Genomic DNA, 22,412 nt, shown 5'->3' with positions numbered 1-22,412 from the left:
TTTTAAAAACTGGTTCAGATTTTCCTGCATGCAGTCTTGAATTGGACAGTATGAAAGAGTACTCACATTTTTTTTTTTCATTTTCCAACATCCATAAAGTAGATAATCATCATCCTCCATCCAACTTTCTCAACTTATCAGTTAACAAGAACCCGGCTACAGCATCTGGATCTTAATCTATATACATTTCCTTACAAATGTACAGCCGAGCCCAACTGGGACGGACTTTCAAAATAAAACTACAAGAGAAGATACCAACTCCAAGTGTAGATAAGATATAGGTCAGTGGTCACTACCTTAATAACATTATACAACACAAGAGTAACCATTCCCAAACAAAATCTTGCGGCTATTCTCTATATACACACGCTCTTCCAAGCGCACACTGCTTTTGCCTATTTTATTCTCTCAAGAATCATGAACTAGTGCGGGTGTTTAGGAGCTTCATCATGAAGCTGAACTGTACATTAGGAGAGGTCTTCGGTTGAGGCCAATTCGCTCTTTCTGGCACCTTGATAGATTTAAAACCCTGGCCTTTGTACAACCGTGACGCTGCAGGGTTGTTCATATCACAGTGTAATGCAATTGCACGACAGCCCCAACTTCTGGCTTGAGCCTCTGCCTTTGTCATAAGTCTCTTTGCAATGCCCTTGCATCGATCCCTTTCTTTGACAGCAACATTTGATACATACGCAATTCCAGTCCTGAAATGGTTCAACATGCCTCAACTGTGAGAAAGAGCTACAAAAGAAATTCAAGTAACATCTTACCATATATGCCATGGACATATAATATTTAGCAGAATATCCTGTATGGGTTTTCAACCTAAGAATTGGGTCCTAAAGGAGTTGGCCAGTCGTACTAATATCACTTTGTTTTGCTAGGTCGTAGTTATGAAAATATCATGTACGGATTTCTACCTACATATTCACTCTCAAAGTGGTTGGTCTACTTTACTAATATCCCATATCATATGCACGCTATGATGTTAACTTACTAGCTAGCAATCTATTTTATGTTTCTACTTCAAAGTGCTTAAAAAAAGTGGGAGCCAAATAAGAATAAGCCCTTGTTCAGCTTCTCTATAGGCTATAGCCTTGTTTGACCAATAAGGAAGTCATCATATAAACTAGTAAAGAAGCTATGTTAGGACTGAGAGCATGAAGAAATCAGGATTAAATTTTACACTAAGCCAGATAACAAACATAATAATTTCCAAAAACAATTGGCTAAGTAGAACCGCACAGACATACCCAATCTCACAGTAAACCAGAAAAAATGTATGATCTGGAGAAAGACAGATACAAGTTATTAGACTTCTTATTGGAAAGTTGAAGTTGAGAGGGCTACAATATATCGGTCTAACCGTACAAATTTTGCAAAAGTTAAAAGAAAAGAAAATAGTCTAATGAACTATTTTGGAGAATTTTACAGATGATGAACTTCAAATATTCCTGTCTGCAGTCAGGAATAAATACTAGATAAAAAGTAACTAGGTGAGAAACGGTGTGTGTATCAATGCGGTGGGGGGTGTGGGGTTAAAAATATTGTGGAGAATACGTGATCCTTTTAATAAACCACTGGTCCACTGACCATATTGATCTGTAATGCTTCAATTTGTTGATCTCCCACTAAATTCACCATCTATCAATTCTTGAGCTAATTTTTTACCAGTAAAATCGACTCTTCAGTGATGGTCCAACAAGAGTAATGTTATTGCTAATTTTTTTATTTTTTTATCAGCAAAACAATATTTTATATTAATAATAATGAAGATGTAGTGTGAGAGATTCACACTACTAAAAGTACATATAAATGCTACCCCTCAATCACAGACTCCCATCTAAAAATGAGGTCTTCCAATTTCAAACCTCTAACACTAGGTAAGAAAGACACCCATGCCCACATAAGAGTTTTACATTTGACAATAAGCTGTTGGACATCCCTAGACTCATCATCGAAAGTTCGAAGATTGCGTTCCAACCATATGGACCATGTAACTGCGTGAGCTATAACCTTTGCCAATATCCAACCGATAGTGGAGATTCTATCATCTGGCTTGCAGTTGAACTGCCCCATCAGACCTTGCGATGCGTCACCACGACACTTAAGAGAATGCATGAAATAATCCCATATTATTTGTGTAATTTCACAATCCATGAACAAGTGTTGAATGGTTTCCTCCTCCTTAGTACACATGACACACCTATTAACTAGGATTTTGCCTCTCTTTCGAAGATTATCGCACGTCAAGGTCCTCCCCCAGCATAAAGCCCAAACAAAGAATGAGACTTTGGTTGGCACTCTATTATTCCAAACTTTGCTATATGAAAAATTAAGGCCTCCCAATTGCAAAGCTTGTATCCTCTTTTCCTCGATCAGCTCATACATTGACTTCGGAGTAAACGGTTGCACCTTCCCTAACCACTTCCACTTGTCATGATCTTCATTGACCCTTTGAGTAGCAAGCAAATCCAAAAACTCACAGATCTGTAGTAGCTCTCTATCGAACAAATTCCTTCTAAATTTCAGATCCCACAACTGTATATCATTATCCCATATAACATGCTGCTGAACAGTCCCAGACTTGTTACTAGAAATGACATACAAATCTTTGAAACGTTCTTTTAGAGGCATTTGCGAGCACCATTTATCGTCCCAGAACATAATTCTTTCTCCGTTTCCAAGCTTGAAACTTAACTCTCTCTCCACCATGTCTTTATGGTTCATGATTCCTTTCCAAAGACTGCATCCATGTGACCTATCCTGTTCCGACAACTCCATATTTATTCACATCTTTCTACAAACCTTCTTATTCACTACCGAAACGCCAAATCCACTTAGAAAGCAAAGAGGCATTCACACGCCAAATCCACTTAGAAAGCAAAGAGGCATTCACACGCCAAATCCACTTAGAAAGCAAAGAGGCATTCACATCTCGAATACGTCTAAAACCAAGTCCACCATACTGTTTTGGAAGGCATACTCTTTCCCAAGATATCAAATTATAACGTTGCAATTCATTTGTCGTACCCCAAAGAAAGTCTCATCATTTTTTCAAGTAATTCAGCCACCGATACTGGAATAATGAGTAAAGAAAGAAAGTAGATGGGCATACTAGCAAGTGTGGACTTGATAAGGATAATCCTACCTCCTTTTGACAAATATTTGCGCTTCCAAATAGCTAATCTTTTTCTACATCTTTCAATGACTGGGTTCCACATACTTTTGGCCTTATACCCAGCAGCCAACGGTAACCCGAGATATGATGATGGTAATGAACCAGTCTAAATTGGGGATGTCATTCACTCCATATAGGTTAGTCTTACTCAGATTAACATGCAACCCTGAGACCGCGTCAAACCACATAAGGATAGCCTTTTTTTGGACGGGTGTAATAGGTGTGGGACCACTGGATCATGGCCCACACCCTATTAGGTTAAGAGGAGCCTTAGGTTAAATATAAACTATATAAATTCTGAGATATTGTGGCCATGCAAGCAAGCCACTCTTCTCCTTCTCTACCTCTCTTTCTTTCTTCTTCTAACTCTTGCCCTTTGATTAACCAAAACTAACTTGGTATCAGAGCAGTCTCCTCTATCAAATCTCTTCTCTCCCTTCCACCTAACAGGGGGAGGAATTCCTCTCCCTTGTTCAATCTGCTCCAAACTTGGATCTTTATCCTATGATGATACTCTATTGATATTGTTCAATCTGCCTCTCTCGTTGTTTTTTTTTTTTTTTTTTTTTTTTTCGATGGGTATGATAGGGTATCTATGGATTGTTGGATTAGTGATCTGATTATTGTCGTCTAGTGCTTCCTTATCGCGTTTGCTACATTTTTTTTTTTCTCTTTTGAGAGCTACTGTTTTGCACTATGGCTGAACCCAAAACTGCCCAGTCTATCTTGCCTCCTGTTGATGATTTCTCGTATGTTGGTAAGTCTCTTACGTCTGTCAAGCTTAATGGACGCAATTATCTTACCTGGAAGCACGCTATCTCACACTTTTTGATTGGAAAGAGGAAACCGAAGTATGTTAATGATGAACCACCGGATAAACAGGACTCGGGATATGATGATTGGTTTCTTTGAAAACTCAATGGTAATGACTTGGCTTTGGAATAGTATGGAGCCGTATGTGGCTGTGAATGTGCGCGGCTTGACACAAAGAAAGAAAAAATCTGGGTTTCTCTACACGAGATGTACTCTCAAGAAAATAATGTCACCAAAATTCATGATCCGTTCTCGACTATGTTTGACTTGAAACAAGCAGAAAGTGCATCTATTAATGAGCATTTTAGCAAGTTTAAGGGACTTTGGGATGAATGGCTTGTTTATCACCCTTACACCACGGATCTTAAGATTCAGAAGGAACAACGAGATCAAATGCAGACTATGATGTTCTTACATAGTCTCAATTCTGAGTATATCTTGCATTTAAGGACCAAATTCTTCTTTGGTGAGACCATACCCATGGCCTCTCAAGCTCTTTCTCGACTTCATGAGGAAGAAACAGGAAAACGTAGTGACTTTACCACACCCTATGGAGAGTTCAGCACTGATTTCTTCAGGATTTCGTGGAGGCCGTGGTAGTGGTAGTGGTCATGGTAGTGTTCGTGGCGACCGTGGTGGTGGTCGTTAAGTAGTATATCGTGGTGGTGGCGGTCGTGGAGGCCGAGGTAACCTGGGTAATCTAAAATGTACCTTTTGTGGTCGAACTAACCACTTAGAGGACAGGTGTTGGAAGAAATATGGCAAACCCGAGTGGGCTAATCAAGTTTTTGAGGAATCTTATACTTCTAATGCTTTTGTTCCTTAGCGGGGAGCTGTCCCCCAGCTTTCTTCATCCGCGGTGCAGCGTGATGAGATATCGCATCAAATTGTTCACCAACTTTCAAATCGCGGCTTTCTAATCATGTTCCCTGCGAACGGCAACACTTGCGGATTCAGTAATACAAAGATTTATGGGTACTTCACCCTCATCATGGGTGATTGATTCTGGTGCAAGCTCTCACATGGCTGGTAATATATCTCATTTTGATCGTTTTGTGCCTTCTCAATCCAATATTATTCTTGCTGATGGATCCTCTCGACCGGTTCTTGGAACTGGAGTCTTACAACCCACTAAGAATTTAACTTTAAAATCTGGTTTATATGTTCCAACATTTCCATTTAATTTGTTATCCGTGAGCAAATTGACCAAGTCCATGAATTGTTCCATAACATTTACCCCAACGTCTTGTGTATTTCAGGATCTCACGATGAGGACTGTGATTGGTTCGGGGCATGAAAAAAATGGGTTATATTATCTAGATGCTGCAAAGTCAAGTTCACCTTCAGCTTTGAGTGCTTCAGTTTCTGCCTACCAGTGGCATTGTCGGTTAGGTCATCCGTCAGTTGATAGGTTAAGGGTGTTAATTCCACATTTGAGTCCAGTGTCTGTATTGGAATGTGATGCTTGTCAATTAGGCAAGCACCACCGCAGTTCTTTTCCTAGTCGTGGTGTTCAACGTCAATCGAGTCCTTTTGATCTTATACACACCGATATTTGGGGTCCTGCTCGCATAAAAAGCACTCTTGGTTATTCTTATTTTGTTATCTTTGTGGATGATTTTTCTCGCATGACTCGGTTGTTTTTATTAAAAGATAGATCTGAATTACCTCATGTTTTTATGTCATTTTACAATGAGATTTTGACGCAATTTGACAAAAAAATTAAGATTTTGCGTTCAGATAACGCTCTTGAATATGCTAGGAGTACTACTCTCCAAGCCTTTTGTGCTGAAAGAGGCATTATTCATCAGACCACTTGTCCACATACGTCTCAGCAGAATGGTGTCGCTGAGCGTAAACATAGACACTTGTTGGATGTAGCCCGCACTTTAATGTTCACTACACATGTTCCCAAAACCTTTTGGGCTGATGCTGTCCTTACTGCATGCTACCTCATTAATCGAATACCATCTCCTGTCTTGGGTCGAAAGAGTCCTTTCTCTTTACTTTATCCTTCCCAAAATCCATTCGCCTTATCACCACGGGTGTTTGGTTGTGTAGCCTTTGTTCATAACTTAGGTCCTGGTCAAGATAAACTAGCTCCTCGTTCTACCAAGTGTGTCTTTCTTGGCTACCCTCATACCCAAAAAGGGTATCGATGTTATTCTCCTGCGACTCGTCGCTATTTTGTTAGTGCTGACGTTACCTTTTTTGAGTCAACTCCGTATTTTTCGTCCACTGGTCGGATTTATGATACTGACTTGGTCTCCTCTGGCCCGGGGGAGTTCTTGCTGCCAATGATTCCATCTACAGTGTCTCTGTCTCCACATGCAGTGTCTCCACCTCCACCCACAGTAACTCCGCGCCCATTTCAGGTTTATCGACGTAAAAAGAATTGTCATGAGCTCTCAAAGGTACCTGCCGTTGAACAATCACAGTCCTCACATGAGGTTCCTTCTGCGGTGTCAAAAACACCTAGAGTTGAAAATTCGGTAATCTCACAAGCACCTACTGTTGAACAATCACAGTCTACGCTAGAGATCCCTCCTGAGCTTGACCTTGATGTACCCATTGCTCAAAGGAAAGGTACTCGCCATTGCACCAATCCTTCTTCGGTTGTCTCAAAGGCTCCAATAGTTGAACAATCACAGCCCCCACCAGAAATTCCTCCTTCTGATCTTGATATACCAATTGCTCAAAGGAAAGGTACTCGCCATTGCACCCAACACCCGCTCTCCAACTTTGTATCTTTACATCGCCTATCTCCATCTTTCCATTCCTTTGTTGCTGCTTTGTCTACTGTGTCTGTTCCTACTTCCTATACACAGGCTCTTACTTCACCAGGGTGGAAGCTTGCCATGAATGAGGAGATAGATGCCCTTCGTACCAATCTTACTTGGGAACTTGTTCATCTTCCCACTGGGAAGAAAACTGTTGGATGTCGATGGGTTTATACAATTAAACATCTACCAGATGGTTCAATTGAACGTCTTAAAGCAAGGCTGGTAGCAAAGGGGTATACACAAACTTATGGGGTGGATTATATGGAGACGTTTTCTCCAGTTGCTCGTTTAGACTCTATGCGAATTTTAATATCTGTTGCTGTCCACTATAACTGGCCGATGTACCAGCTTGATATTAAAAATGCCTTCTTACATGGAGACCTTCAAGAGGAAGTGTACATGGATCAACCTCCAGGTTACTTTGTGTCTGGAAATGAGCATATGGTTTGTCGTCTCAAGAAAGCTATCTACGGGTTGAAGCAATCGCCTAGGGCCTGGTTTGATAAATTCAGCTCAGTGCTACTTCGATATGGCTTTAAGCGGTCATCCTCTGACCACTCAGTGTTTGTTCGTCACTCTATTGGGGGTACTATCCTATTGATTGTGTATGTAGACGACATCATCATTACAGGGAGTGATTCTACTGGTATCGCAAACTTGAAAGCTCACCTTGCTACTCAGTTTCATACCAAAGACTTGGGTCTTCTTCGTTATTTCCTTGGCATTGAGGTAGCACGGTCCAAGGACAGTGTTACATTATCACAGAGAAAATACGTGTTAGATATTCTTTCTGATGCTGGGCTTCTTGGCTCTCGACCTGTTGACACTCCCATGGATCCAGCTATAAAACTAGATGCTACGCAGGGGGTGGTTTTCCCAGATCCTGGTCGCTATCGCCGCATGGTTGGTCGTCTTATTTATTTAACTACCACTCGTCCAGACATCACCTTTGCTGTTGGAGTTGTGAGTCAGTTCATGCATGCTCCTAGGCAGCCTCATTGGGACGCTGTAATCCGCATTTTGAGATATCTCAAGGGTGCTCCTGGCAGAGGTTTGATTTACCGTCGTTCTTCAAATTTGTTGATTTCTGGATATTCCGATGCCGATTGGGCAGGTAGCATCATGGATAGACGATCTAGATCCGGTTATTGCACCTTTGTTGGTGGTAATCTTGTCACATGGCGTAGCAAGAAACAGAGTGTGGTTGCTCGATCTAGTGCGGAGGCTGAGTATCGTGCTATGGCACATACTGCTAGTGAAATGTTGTGGGTTCGGTCTTTGCTTTATGACTTTGGGATACGTTCTCGTCAGCCTATGGAGATGTACTGTGATAATCAAGCTGCAATCTTCATTGCCAATAACCCTGTGTTTCATGAGCGCACCAAACACATTGAAGTTGATTGCCATTTTATCCGAGACCTTTTGATGCGTAAATTGATTGCTACTCCCTATGTCAAATCTGAAGATCAGTTAGGTGATATCTTCACGGTTACGGAAATCGAAAGTAATCCTTAATATGTTATGTTCCAAGCTAGGCATATTTGATTTATATGCTCCAGCTTGAGGGGGAGTTTTGGACGGGTGTAATAGGTGTGGGACCACTGGATCATGGCCCACACCCTATTAGGTTAAGAGGAGCCTTAGGTTAAATATAAACTATATAAATTCTGAGATATTGTGGCCATGCAAGCAAGCCACTCTTCTCCTTCTCTACCTCTCTTTCTTTCTTCTTCTAACTCTTGCCCTTTGATTAACCAAAACTAACTCCTTTAAATTGAGCACTTGGTCTTCTCTAGCATCAAAAAAGAAGATGGTATCGTCTGCGTATTGGAGTATGGGAATACCCAGACTTGTAGCTGAAGCTCTGAACCCACTAATCATACCATTGTCTTGAGCTTTGAATACCATCCTTGTTAGTGACTCCAAACAAAACACGAACAACAATGGGGATAGAGGATCTCCCCGCCGCAGCCCTTTGTGCTAGTGAAGAATCCTTCCGTGCTGCGCCATTGACCGGACTGAAAAATGTGTTGTAGATAAACATGCTTTGATCCACCGTCTCCATTTAATTCCAAAACCATATCTACCCAGCAAATAGTCAATGAAGGACCAGCTTACACTATCGAATGCTTTCGTAAAATCAATCTTACAAATCAGTCCAGGATCACCATTCTTTCGACGGGCATCAATAAGTTCATTTGCTATCAAAACCTCATCTTGAATTTGTCGTCCCTCTAAAGATGATCCTTGGTATGCCCCAACCAGTTTGTGCATCACAGTCTTAAGCCGAAGTGTTAACACTTTAGCTATGATCTTATACACTCCACCCAAGAAGTCGATAGGTTCAGTATTCATGCATCAGAGCCTGCCCCATCCACTTTCGGAACCAATGTGATAAAAGTAGAATTGAATCTCCAGTTAATAAATGAGTTTTCCTACAGTTCACGGACCACCTCCATGACAGAATCTTTCATAAAGTGCCAGCAACTTTTGTACACTATCACTGCAAATCCATCTGGTCCAGGAGATTTTTCACCTGCTAAAGAGTCAAGAGCCCTTTTGACTTCATCTTCCTCAAAGTTCCTCTCCATCCATACTGCTAGTTCCTCCTCTATACATGGTAACTCTAGCCCATCAAGAGTAGGTCTGTCCAAACATTCCTCTTTGTATAGGCTGGAATAATAATCAACAATGTGCTTTTTCATTACCACCTAATCTTTAACCCACTGGCCATCAATTTTTAATTTTGTAGTCGAATTGCTATGAAAACGAGCATTAGCAATCCGATGGAAATAGCCTGTGCACCTCTCCCCTTCCTTCTTCCATTTGTTCTTTGCCCTTGAAAACCAATAAATTTCTTCCCTGTTCAGCTATTGTTCCAACATCTTGTTTGTTTCATCTTTAGGAACTAGTTCCTGGTTAGAGAGATCCATTTGTTCCTCTTTTTGTTCCAGCTCACCCAATATTTTATGACATCCCTTAATTTTCAGATCAATTCTACCGAACTTATCCCTATTCCATTCTCGCAATTTGAGTTTCAAATGCTTAAACTTCTTATTAAAGACGAACCCTGGCTTCCCACAACCATCAGTCTCATTCCACCATCCCTCCATTAACCCAACAATTTCTCGCTTTTCCAGCCACATTAATTTGAATTTAAAGGGACGAGGACCTCCTTCAACATGACATTTTTCCAAGAGAATAGCACGATGATCAGAAAGATTATACCCCAATGCTTGCTCCCCATGCTCATCAAAATGCTCAATCCACGACGAACTCACCAAGAACCTATCAATTCTGCTCATCTTGGGACGTTCATGGTGATTCGAGAATGTGTATTTAGCTCCTGACAGAGTGAAGTCCATCAAACCAAAACTGTCAATAAATTCATTAAACATTCTCATGTCTTTTGAGATTCTGCAGCCGTTTCTCCTTTCTTCTGTGAATCTTATACTATTAAAATCCCCTCCTATACACCATGGCAAATCCCACAAACCATTTACATCAGCTAGTTCTTTCCAAAATTGCTCCTTATCTGCTGCATCAACTGGCCCATATACACTTGTGAACACCCATTTTAATCCCATTACATTAGATAGACAAATGAGTGATAAAGAGAAAGCCCTTTTGAGAGTATCCCCCTCATCGCATCCACTCTATCTCAGATCCCATATCACTAACTCCCCCCCGATCTTCCACATATCCCGATAGAAGGGATAAAATCCCATGCATCGCACTTCTCCCCAAAGATCGCGGATAAATTTCTCATTACATACTTCCTTTTTTGTTTCTTGCAATGCCACAATCATCGGTCTATGCTTACGAATAAGCTTTCTTAATCTACGAGCTTTTTCTTTGTTCGTAGATCCCCTCATGTTCCATGTCATGATGTTAGTCGACATTAGAAACCGATTTTTCCTTCTCAATAACCTCTGTATTCGTTTTTAGAATCTGCAATTCCATCTCAATGTTGATGGTTTTCAACAGATCCCCTGCACCTTTGCTGCCGATAGTGACTCCCAACATTGTACCCAAAGGAATGATGGTGTCAGCAACCCAATTCTCAGATAATTGTGTCTCATTAACTCGAGAGACATTATCCGAACTATTTGTTTCATTTTGGTTCAGCAAAGAGTCGATAAGCAGCTCTTCATCTTCAGAGTTCTCTTCCTCCACCTCTCCTGAGGATGAAGAAGAAGCCGATCCCCAATTCCCATCATCATCCTCTACTATTTTGTTCCCATCTACACCCACTACAAAAACCTTGCTTTCAACATTCGAACATCATCCCCTTGTAACGATTTATTAGCGGTGCAAACAATGAGACATAAGTTCGAAGAGCTTAACGGAGTTGGTGATGGTGAAGTCCGGCTATATTAAGATTAGGCCCACTACAAACCCGACTGTAACTCCCAATGTTGGGTTTGGAAAATGTATTCGAACATAGAGTCCATCGGGACTTGTAACAAAAGGTCCAACAGAACCTAAATCTCCTTGGGCCTGTCTTCTGGACCCTTGCATCTCCTCTTCGGAACCATTATGGGCATGTCTATGAGAGCGTCTTTCATCAATTCTACTTCCACGTGAATTTGAATTTTGAATTGCTCGGTGTGTGTCAGTTTGACCCCCAAACCTACTGATACAATGCTCCCGTGGGTTTCTATTAATCTGACTCTCTACCATTAGTGGCCACCTCAGCATAGGAACGAGTCTGTGTCTCTTAAGTCGACCCAGGATGCAACTCGTCTCCTTCAACAACTAATTTCCCAAAGTGAAGATCATCAATTTCCGGCAGCACTCTGATCGGATAGGTAATACCTTCATCAATCAACGGTAGAATGTTAGGAATCTTAAGCGGTCGCAATCATCTACTAAGATCTTAACACGAGAGACTTCTCTAGTCTCCAATCTCTTCCTTGACCTTGTAAAACCTCCCAAAGAAGACCGGAACACGGTTTTTTACGAAGACTTCTAAGGACCATAGATGCAATGGGATTCCGAAACTCAATCCATCGTTTACGTTTGTTTGCAGCCACGACGGATCAATCGTCTCGGATGCCGGTCTCCACCTTCGAAGACGAGTTTTAGCTGTTGATACTCAATCCGGTGGGGCTTTGAGCAACCTCTCAACTTCCTCTATGGTGGATGCTCCATCATCATTTTGCAACTATTAACACATGTCAACCGAGGAAGTTTATGCAGTTGAAGATGTCTTTCAATAGCTTTCCAACGGAATTTTCGACCGGTCAATGTCGGTCCTCTTAGACTCCACCATTAATGCAGAATTTCCTCGAGTCTATCGGCCGATCTGCATACCCATGTTTCACCACCACTCTTCTTTGCCTCCAACATTCTCATGATAGTAGTAACACGCCGGTTATTGGTATTTGGTGAGTAACCGAGGATTGGAGCGGATCTACAAAAAGGAGTAATGCTTCTTTGAATGTTGACAAGCCAAAGTTCCTCTCCCCCCGGACAGCAGATTGTAATCACCCCTTTTCAAACCTTTTTGAAATGAAAAGTAAAGATATGAATAAGCCGGATCTGTTGTTCTTGATCTCGAGCAGTATATCAGTATCATCAAACCTCTTCTTTCCCACAATACCCACTTTAACTTCCTTATTATCAAAAGTCGCAAGCTTGTCAGCAATCTACTTACCAGAAACTATTAAAAATTCAACTTGGTTGAGAAACCCCTAGCCCTCTCGACAACTGTGATCGTCCTCGCATTGTTTTTCACGAACTCAAAGGTCTTCCATTCAATCGAGACTATTTTCTTAAGACGTGCGTCCATTACCATTTTTCACTTCTTGCTGATATTCTATCAAGTAATGTTATTGCTAATAGGAAAAGAGTAACATCATTAGATTTAGAGGGACAGATACAAGAAAAATATGGAAGAACATCTCATACGTGATTTGTTGCTGAATTTACCATTTATTTCTTCTATTCTTTTGGGTTAGTTGGGGATTCTCCCCCCCAGTTGGCAAGATCCAATGTGGAAAAAAATAAAATAAAATAAAATCATCTCGTCGCCGTTGGATCTTGCAACTTTGGGGGCGGCATCCCTAACTAACCCTTTTTTTTTTTTTTTATCAGTAAAGTAGTGACCTATATTATTACTAATCAAAGTGACAAAGAAAAAAAAAAAGAAGCAACAACAACATCAACACAACTAAACAACGAAAGAAGCTACAACTCCACAATAAAATAATTCAAGTCCTAACCTTACACAAACCCGGAAAAGGAGTATCTCTCCATGCAAGCCTTCAATCGAAATAATAATCTCCTGTGTCAGGTACCCTCTATCATCAAGATGTCTCATATTCCTCTCCAACCAGAAACCCCACTATGTGTTTTTTGTGATCAAGAATCATCTCAACCTCCACTGTGATTTCAGCAAAGACCCTACTCTTCTCCATCCAGTAGGTATTGATATCAAACGAGTAATTGTAAATCATTCGGTTGCATGGTGTCTCTCGAAAGGTGGTTAGTTCCCACAACTACCACCTGGGGAGTCGCATCTGGCCTTTGACCCCAGATGCAACTTGGTGGACAATCTGGAGGACTAGAAATGATGCTAGCTTCAAGGGCAGATAAGCTACTATTGAGTCTACCATTCTCAATACCAAAGCCAGCTTATGGATTTGGACTTAGATTGATTCGGGGAGGAGGGAATACTGTTTTTGGATTCTCATGTTAGACTGGGGGGTAGATATTTCAGGCACAATGTAGTGTGGCTGTATTGGTGAGTCTCTCCCTCACTTTTTTCTCTAAATGAATAAGACACCGTTTATCAAGGAAAAATGTAGAGGACACATATGATGGCATCAGAATGATACGCATGGCTTGCACTCCTCAAAAGAATGAACCATCAGAACTCAAGATGCTAGTTAGATCCTTTAACCTCTACTGCTTCTTAACTAAGTTTTTTCATTGGTAAAAATACATCAATTTAATAAGACTAACATAATTCTTTATCGGGGACAAAAATTAGTGTTATCAGACTTCCCATAACCCGTGTTAAAAAAGCCTAAGTTAAATTGACACGGATACATGTGTTCTAATCTGACATGGACACAAAGTGTCTGACACGGCTAAATATAAAAAATTGAGGTACATCACATACAATATGTGTTTGTGTCATGTCACGGGCATGTGTATACGTATCCCACGGATTATTTGTAAAATATGGCATTGTCCATGTAACATAGAAAAAAGCATAAGAGCCATGAGGTGCCAAGCCTCTTAGAGGCTTGTCGTATGCAACAAAGGCGTATGAGGCAAAAGCCTCAATGTCCGGAAAAATTCACTAAAAAATCCTAAAAATATAATAAATAGAATAAAATTGAAGATAAGATCCAACAGGTAAAAAAATTATGAATGAATGAATATGAAAACAAACTAATAACTTAAAACATGTGATATGATATGAATAAATGAATTAAAATAATTTTATAAAAAATGGGTCTTAAGCCTATTGCACTATCTGTGAGGCTATAGCATCAGTGTGATCTATGTTGTGAGGCTTTGAGGCGAGCCTCAAGGCGTGAGCCTCAATGCATCTTTATAAACATTAACATAACTGACCAGCTGGCACCATTTTTACAGGTGGACATTTGCAAGCCAGATACTTCATTACTTCAAAGCAGATGAAACCCAAGATGACTGACCAACTTCAACAACCTGTGCTTATTTAGTATATTCATAGAACTTATCCAATACATTGGATGTATTTTGGCTTAAATACATGGCTGTATTTGTTTATTTTTCTAACATACTATACATGTTTTCAAATAAGCCAGTTCGCAGGAGTTTGTTTATACGCAACTTCGATGCAAACTCTCGAAATTTATAGTTCCGCATCAGGTATCTAAAGCCTGGCATTTAAATGAATCCTGGGGCCTCTCCACTCATTGCCAATTGGCTTTGAGTTGGATGCTCCTAAATTTAAGATGGCATTAGAGTAGGAAATTTCTTTGGCCCAAATGGCCCATGTACTCACGTCACCCATTTCAAAAACACGTGTTTGACTCAAGATACCCCAGACTTGAGGGGGCGTGTTGAGATTTATAAACCCATATCGAGTATCTGTAGCCTCGCACAACAATATCCTGGGGCCAACTCCACTCATTGCCAATTGGCTTTGAGTTGGGACAAAGAATTTATCTTAAGTAATTTATCACTTTAAGTGATCACATACATGAACGTAGGAGTTTTGAGCCTTTTAAAAGCAATTTGCACTCTTTTTGGGGTGTCAAGAACAAAAACGGGACGAGCTCTTTCAAGCTCTTGTTTTATATAATCCCAAACCTCTTAAGGGACATCTAGGGAAATCTAATGCAAACAAACATTGTTTACTAACACATGGGAGCACATTTTAAATCAGGAACTTCTTCTTTTTTTAATTAATTTATTTTTAAAAAAAATTGAAGTAGATAGGTATAAACTTTGAGACTACTTCAACATTTGGGAACTGTAAAATTTTATCATAGCTAATGAAGAGAAAAGTTCGAGGAGAAAAGAGATTACGGCTATTAAATTCGGCGTTAAACTCTAACACGAACTATGATCCTAAGACCAAAAGAATACATACCCAATGCCCTATTACACCCATCCTACTAACAACTTAACAAGAAAGTAAAATACAACCAAAAAGTAAAAGCACAACCAAAAAGTGAAAATCCAGAAATCACCACCACGCCATAACCAGAACTGTTAGTACCCCATCTCCTCAGCCGTTGAATCTCCTCCCTTTTCTACCCAGCCCCCAGTCCACCAATTCTACCATCCATTAATTTATACTCCACCCACTCCGCACCCTCCTCCTTGTCCTCATCAAACAGCTCATCTGAACATTCCAGATCCAATTTTGCTTCGATGCCCTTGTCTTCATCATCTAAATCCAAGAAGTCCTTCCCTTCCTCGCTTGTAACGGTCGTGGAACGTGCGCTCCTTGTGGTTCATCGTTACTACTTACTAGGGATGAAATCCAGCACCCCTCACCACCCCTCCCCATTTATGTTTGCTTCTGGTTATGGCTACTGAACCCAAGAATGCTGGACTCCCAAATGCTCAGGAGGCTGCTAAGGAATACGATCAACAATTTGCTAACCCTGCACGTCAAGCACTGTCTACCACGAGTGACGATGATTCACATCTCTCAAGGAATCACCAGGCACAACAATTATCCTTAACAATAACCCTGTTTAGTTTCAACCCATACGTCAATTAAATCCTTGCTCTCCTTTTGTTGTCTATGATCATTGCACTTACCCTCCTTTTCACACACATTTTCATCATGACCCTTGGCCACCACCTTCACAATTGCAATGAAAATTCCTCCATGGAACTGTAGAGGAAGTGAAAAACCTTCTACAGTGACGAATATACTTAAACAGCTTGCACACTATAGGTTTGATGTTTGCTTTATTATGGAAACGAAAGCGTCTCTCAACAGCGTACTTCTAGACTCCCCTTTGATAAAAAAAAAAAAGCTTTTACTTCCCTCAAATGGTCTTAACGGTGGAGCTACTGCAGAATAATACTATAATACTACTAATCTTTAAGTCTTATTTACCTCCCAAGACATTATTCACATAGGCATAAGCCCTCATAACAGTACCAGTACTCTATGTATATCCTTTATCTAAGCTCCTCCCCAACCACAAGACAGAGCCATGTTTTGGAACCACTTACGACAAATCAGTCCGCAGCAGCATAGGGATCTGTAGATAGTCATTGGCGATTTTAGTGAAGTTCTTCTCTTCACACGCTCAGCAACATTTTGTCCACCAAGCAGATTTAGTGGACATTACTTTTACTGGTGTTACCTATACCTGGACCGGTAACCAATATCTTTTCAAACTGACCAAAGAGTGTATCGGTAAAGTTTTTATCAATCACCATGCCCAACTAGCCTACCCAAATATCCACCTTCTAACCCTACCTATTATTTACTCTAAGTCTCTAACCGTAGCCTCATCTTGCTTGACACTGAGCCTAGTACCACCAAAGTAAACCCTTCTACTTTCAGTCAGCTAGGACCTTTGATCCATCATGTAAAAGAAGTTACACTAATACTCCTCTCACTTTTACTAACAATCATAATATTATTAAAAATCATTTTCGGAAACTTGATTTTGAAATCCAAAACTTGCTTTAACAGTTAAGTAAGCTTACTCTCAAATCCTGATTATGATACTATACCTTCAGCAGACGAAATTAAAAGGAAAATTCAGGATTTACATCTTTGGACAAGAAGCTTTTAATGGGATGAATCTAGATATCTAAAATTAACCCTAGGGGGCAATATATATATATATAGTACAAGTATTTTATTTCTTCAAAGAGATAATTGTATCCTTTGAAAAAAAAAAAATGACAATGACAAGTGGCTTGACAATAGGAATGAAATTGGTAAACATATCGTTGATTTCTTTACACATCTCTTTACCTCTTCTAAACCTGATCTTCCCGACGCTCTGCCTTTTATAAATCCTATCATAATTGACTTGGGTAATGATGATCTTTCGAAACCTGTTAATCAAGAAAAGATTTATTCTGCTTTGTTTTTAATTTTTAATGGATCCCTGTAAGGCAACTGGGCAAGATGGTTTTACACCTTTGTTTTACATTGACAAGGATTGGTGTGTCTGTTTCTGACACAGATACAAAGTCTTTGACACGGTGAAATATCAAAAATTGAGGTATATCACATGCAAAATGTGTCCGATATGTGTCCAACATGGACATACATATCCGACACATTATTTTCTGAATATGGTGCGTCCATGTAATATAGCTCAAAACTGATATCTATAATATTGTTAATGACTTTTTTACAAATAATAATCTCTTACCTGTTTTCAATAAAACCAATATTACTCTTATTCCTAAAATAGAAAATGTCAATCAAATAAAAAATTATAGGCCTATTAGCTTATGTAATGTCATAAAAAGAAATGCATCTTAGATTTGAGCTAATAGATTAAATCCTTTATTAGATATAGATATATACTAGTCAATCTATATTGATATAGATATATAGATATCTCCTTTTCAATCTGCCTTTGTCAAACATCGGTAGATTTCTCATAATACTATCCTACTTCAGGAGATCTTGAATGAGCTAAAAAAATAAATCTTTAACAAACTAAAAAAGAAGAAAGGAGTCCAGGGCTGCATAGCTATCAAACTTGATATGCATCGTGCCAAAGATTCCAGGGCTGTATGGCTATCATTCTATTAGGCGAAACTGAATGGCCTTTTGGTTCAAAATTATAAAACAATTTGGTTTTTCTATTACACGGATTAATTGGATACATATCTCTGTCTACCTCCTCCTTTTCTATCAATTTAAATGAAACTCCCTTTGATGCTTTCAACAATACGAGGAACATTAGACAGAAGGATCCTTTATCCCCTTTTCCATTTATTATTTGCATTGAATATTTTTCTAAACACATTGCTTTCTTACAACAGACAAAACAAATACATTGTCTGCATGTTTCTAGAAATGCCCCCACTACAACCCACCTTATGTTTGCTAACGATTGCTTTATTTTTCTCCGTGCTAGTGTTAGTGGAATCTCATAATATTATGGATTGCCTAAATAAGTATTTATAAACCTTTCAATAATATTATGGGTTGCTTTATTAGACCACCTATCCTTTATAGCCATCACTTACATCACAGAAAGAAAAAGCTCATCCCTAGAGTTCTGGAAATCCCCTCTCCAATTCTGATAATACATCTCTAGGGATAGAGTTTGATCCTAACAAGCCTCATACTATACTACTTAGTACCCTAGTATCCAAAATTAGTGGAAGAATTAATAAATCGAAGACTAAGTCTGTTTCCAAAGCTGGTAGAGGTACACTCATAAACAGTGTCACCTCTTCCATTCCAATATATAATATGTAGACTCATCTGTTTCCTAAACGAGTTGCCTCCCAAATATATAATCTCAAATTCTCCACTCAGATTTCTTGTGGGGGTACAAACCTAATGGGGATAGTAAAATACATTACCTTAATTGGTATTTCTGTTGTATGAAAAAGGGTAATGAGGGTTATGGATTTAAACAAACCTACTTACAAATAAGGGTTTAATTAGTAAGATTTACTGGAAATTACTTACCGAACCTAATCTTTTGTGGGTCCAAGTTATAAAATCTGGGTATTTTCCTCGTACAAATTTTCTAAAAGCCAGGTCCCATAAACAAGTGTTGAAATGGTGGGAAAATGTAATAAACGTAAGAAATGATATTTGTTGGATTCCTTGCTTAAAGATTGTCAATGGTTATAATGTTAGCATTTGGGAAGACAGTTGGCTACCTTATCTACCCTCTAAAAACCCTTATGGTCCTAGTATCCACTTTGCGTCTGATCTCCTTCACCAAGATACACATGCTTGGAACTCCACTATCATTAATAACCTTTTTACCCTGGCAATTGCTTAAAAAATTTACAAAATTCATTTAGAGCCATCCACCATTCCTGATCAAACAGTTTGGACCATAGAAAACAATGGTAGGTTCACAGTTAAATCCGCCAACAATTGGTTCCTTAATTAGAATCTATTCATGACCCTACCTCAAGCTATATGGACCACTGTATGGAAACTTCAAACCCCCCTCAGGTTAAAAAACTTTCGCTGGGAACTTTTCTTAAATAGAATCCTCCCTAGTAAACAGCTTTTGTATAACAGACATCTACTTAATGATAATACATGTCCTAGGTGTAATATAAAATTTAGAGACTACTGAACATGCTCTCTTCCTTTGTAACTAATTTACTAGAATTTGGTTTGCTAATCCATTGACTATTGTCCTTACTTAATGATACCTTTAAACATAACCTATTCTGCAATGATATTGTCTATCTTATTTACACCAGCTCACCTGACAAGGATACCTTTAAACATATCCTAACCTATCTTGCAACCATATCTTTCTTTTTTTTCCCTTTTCAGATAGTTAGAGCGTTTATTCCCTAAACCCCTTAAATCTCATTTCCCCTGGTGAAGGTGGGACTCGAGCCTAAGACCTTGAGCCCAACCTCCCAAGACTTGACCAGTACACCATATTTTGCAACCATATCTTACTGTATTTGGTTCAACCATATTTTGCAACCATTTATTGTATTTGGTTTGACAGGATACAGGAACATGATTGTATTTAACCCATCCCATAAACTGATAAAACCTAGCACCATAAATCAAATTTTTTCTACTGCTACCCATTCCATCCTGTCCACTTCTTCTCCTCACCCATCTGATGTTGTACCACAGCTCTATCTTCTAACTATTGTTGGTGGTTTTCGTTACTAAGAAAGGTGGTATTGGTTATGCTTTTGGTCCTTGGAATGATCCTTGTGAATGCAGGAAGCAAGCAAATAGAAGTATCTGGTGCACAAGGGGCCAAAATTCAAGCTTTAAGATGGGGGCAGGAGAAACTATTGCAATCATGTCTTGATATGCTCAGACTGTAGAAGCTTAGTAACTATGTCAAATGGGAGTCAAGCTAATTTCTCTTGGGAATTTTTAGGTCTTTTGGAAGAGAGTACCATTCTTATGAAGTCTTTTGTGCAGAATACCCTGTGCATTGTCCTAGACTTGTGACAATTCATGTCCACATGCTGGCAGAAGCTGGAGTCTATAATTTAAATATAGTGTCAAACAATCAGGTGCCTAATGATTGTCCATATTGCTTATAGTCGAGTCCAGTCCGAGTTGTATACTCTTTTTGCTGTATGTTAATGAAAGTATTCCGGTTGCTTACCCAAAAAAAAAAAAAATAATAATAATAATAATAATAAATAGAAACTCCAACAACCCCTTTAAATCCAACACCGAAGGTCATCCCCAAAAGTTATAGTGGTCTAGCCTCCAATGATTCAACACCCTTCAACTACTCAACCAATGCACGGATTTTCCTATCCATTTATCCTCCCAAAACTTAATCCTATCTGCAAAGTAACCCCAGAAAAGTATCAAAGCCCAACCAAATACCCTTCCAGACACGACTCCCATACTGACCCACAATGTTACCACTAGCCCGTCCTAGACACCTTTCTCTACAGCCTATCTTGTTCATCGCCAAACCTCCAAAGTCTTTTACCCAAAAGAGCAAGACTAAACTAATGCATAATTGATCTCTGTCTTCTGTTTGGTTGGGTCTCTTCTCGAAATATTTTAATTACAGGTAATCCCTCTAAGTATAAAAGCAAGATTTTCTTCAGATAAACATCTTCTCATACAATGTACTAAGTTCAGGTAAGGTAGCTAGATTCCATTCTCATTTAGACTATTCAATATAAAACTCCTAATCAAAGAGCATTTGCCAGCAATTTCAAAAATATAAGTAATACAACCTGTTGACAACAAATGAAAGCATCCACATAATTAAAAAAAAAAAAAAAAAAATGAACACACCTTCTCTGCCGCAATGGACCTTTTCTAGGAAGAAAATCGGCCACAGTATCAACAGTCAAAATCCCAGCAACATACCCTTTACTCCAACCAAAATTCCCATCCAAGTCACTTCCAAAAACAGCAGTATTATTATTATTACCAACAACAGCAACTAAGCAAGTCCGCATACAACCATTTGGTAAAGAAAAGCCCGAAAGCATACCAACCAACCGATCAATCCTAAGGGCTAAATCTAGAGGAAATGTATAGTCAGGAAAGAATGAACTACAATGAGTCTCAGCCACTTCCCAACAATCTTCTATCCTTGCTTCACGAACTACAATTTCGGGACATACTTGTGGAAACAGTTCAACAGTTTGACTTGCCTTACAAATTCCTATACATACATGCATAAATAAATAAAGCAAACTTAGATTCCAAGTAAAAATAATAATAATAATAATAATAATAATGTACCTGATTTGAGAGGAGAGAGAATGGTCCGAGATTTTAAAAAGTGGGGAGAGTTTGAAGGGGTGGTGGAGAGTAAGTTTGGATATGGAGATGGTGAGAGGCCAAAGGGTATTATGGTCGGCATTTTTGTTGTTGACTGGGAGTAACGTCTTTGTTTCTTCTTTTGGGTTGTTTTTTATTTACTGAAAAACAAAATCTAGTTAAGTTTGTTTGGTTTGATGAACCAAAAAAGTGTACTTCACACGTGCTGCTCATTACTTGTGTTTTCATGAATTTCCTCATATATTGGTAACGCCACCACTTCATTGCTCTTAATTTCCTGATCGTTTTTCTATTTCCCACAACAAAAGAATTATGTGAAAATGTATTTATTGCGGGACGGAACTGTTTTTCCACAATATAATTGTCGATAAAAAAATAAAATAAAAAAATAACTACTATACTGCATTGCAGTGGGGCGTGAGCGTAGTATATCATTTATTTGGCTCTCCTTTTTTATATATATTAAATAGTTAGTTCAACACTTCAACTATCATATATGTGGGCAAATTGGCTATTATTTACAGTACAAGAAAACCATTTGACTTTAAGCTATTCTTGGTGGCTTTCATCAAGTTTAAGGCAAACTTTGTTTAAACAAATAGTAAACAGTGTCTCTAAATCGAGCTAATACACTCCTAAGGGCCTTTCTCATATCATAATTAATAAGTTTAAAGTCTTAGAAGTATGGAGTTGAGAGAAAGAA

At 39.1% G+C, this 22,412-nt stretch overlaps 1 protein-coding gene across 1 annotated transcript; it reads right to left on the bottom strand.

Annotated features, from left to right (window-relative positions):
• Positions 1–99: 99 nt before the first annotated feature.
• LOC147487737 (Acyl-CoA N-acyltransferases (NAT) superfamily protein) lies at positions 100–21,874 on the bottom strand. The gene is made up of 3 exons (XM_086571469.1): positions 21,671–21,874; positions 21,215–21,590; positions 100–704 (listed from the first exon to the last, which is right to left on the bottom strand). Exons 1-3 carry the CDS (start codon positions 21,789–21,791, stop codon positions 416–418), a joined length of 786 nt encoding a protein of 261 aa, XP_086427595.1. The 5' UTR covers positions 21,792–21,874; the 3' UTR covers positions 100–415.
• Between the last annotated feature and the right edge of the window lie 538 nt (positions 21,875–22,412).

Source organism: Coptis chinensis, chromosome 7 (assembly GCF_015680905.1).
Source record: "Coptis chinensis isolate HL-2020 chromosome 7, ASM1568090v1, whole genome shotgun sequence".
Lineage (NCBI taxonomy): Eukaryota > Viridiplantae > Streptophyta > Magnoliopsida > Ranunculales > Ranunculaceae > Coptis > Coptis chinensis.
This window is presented reverse-complemented; position numbering and strand designations above follow the sequence as displayed.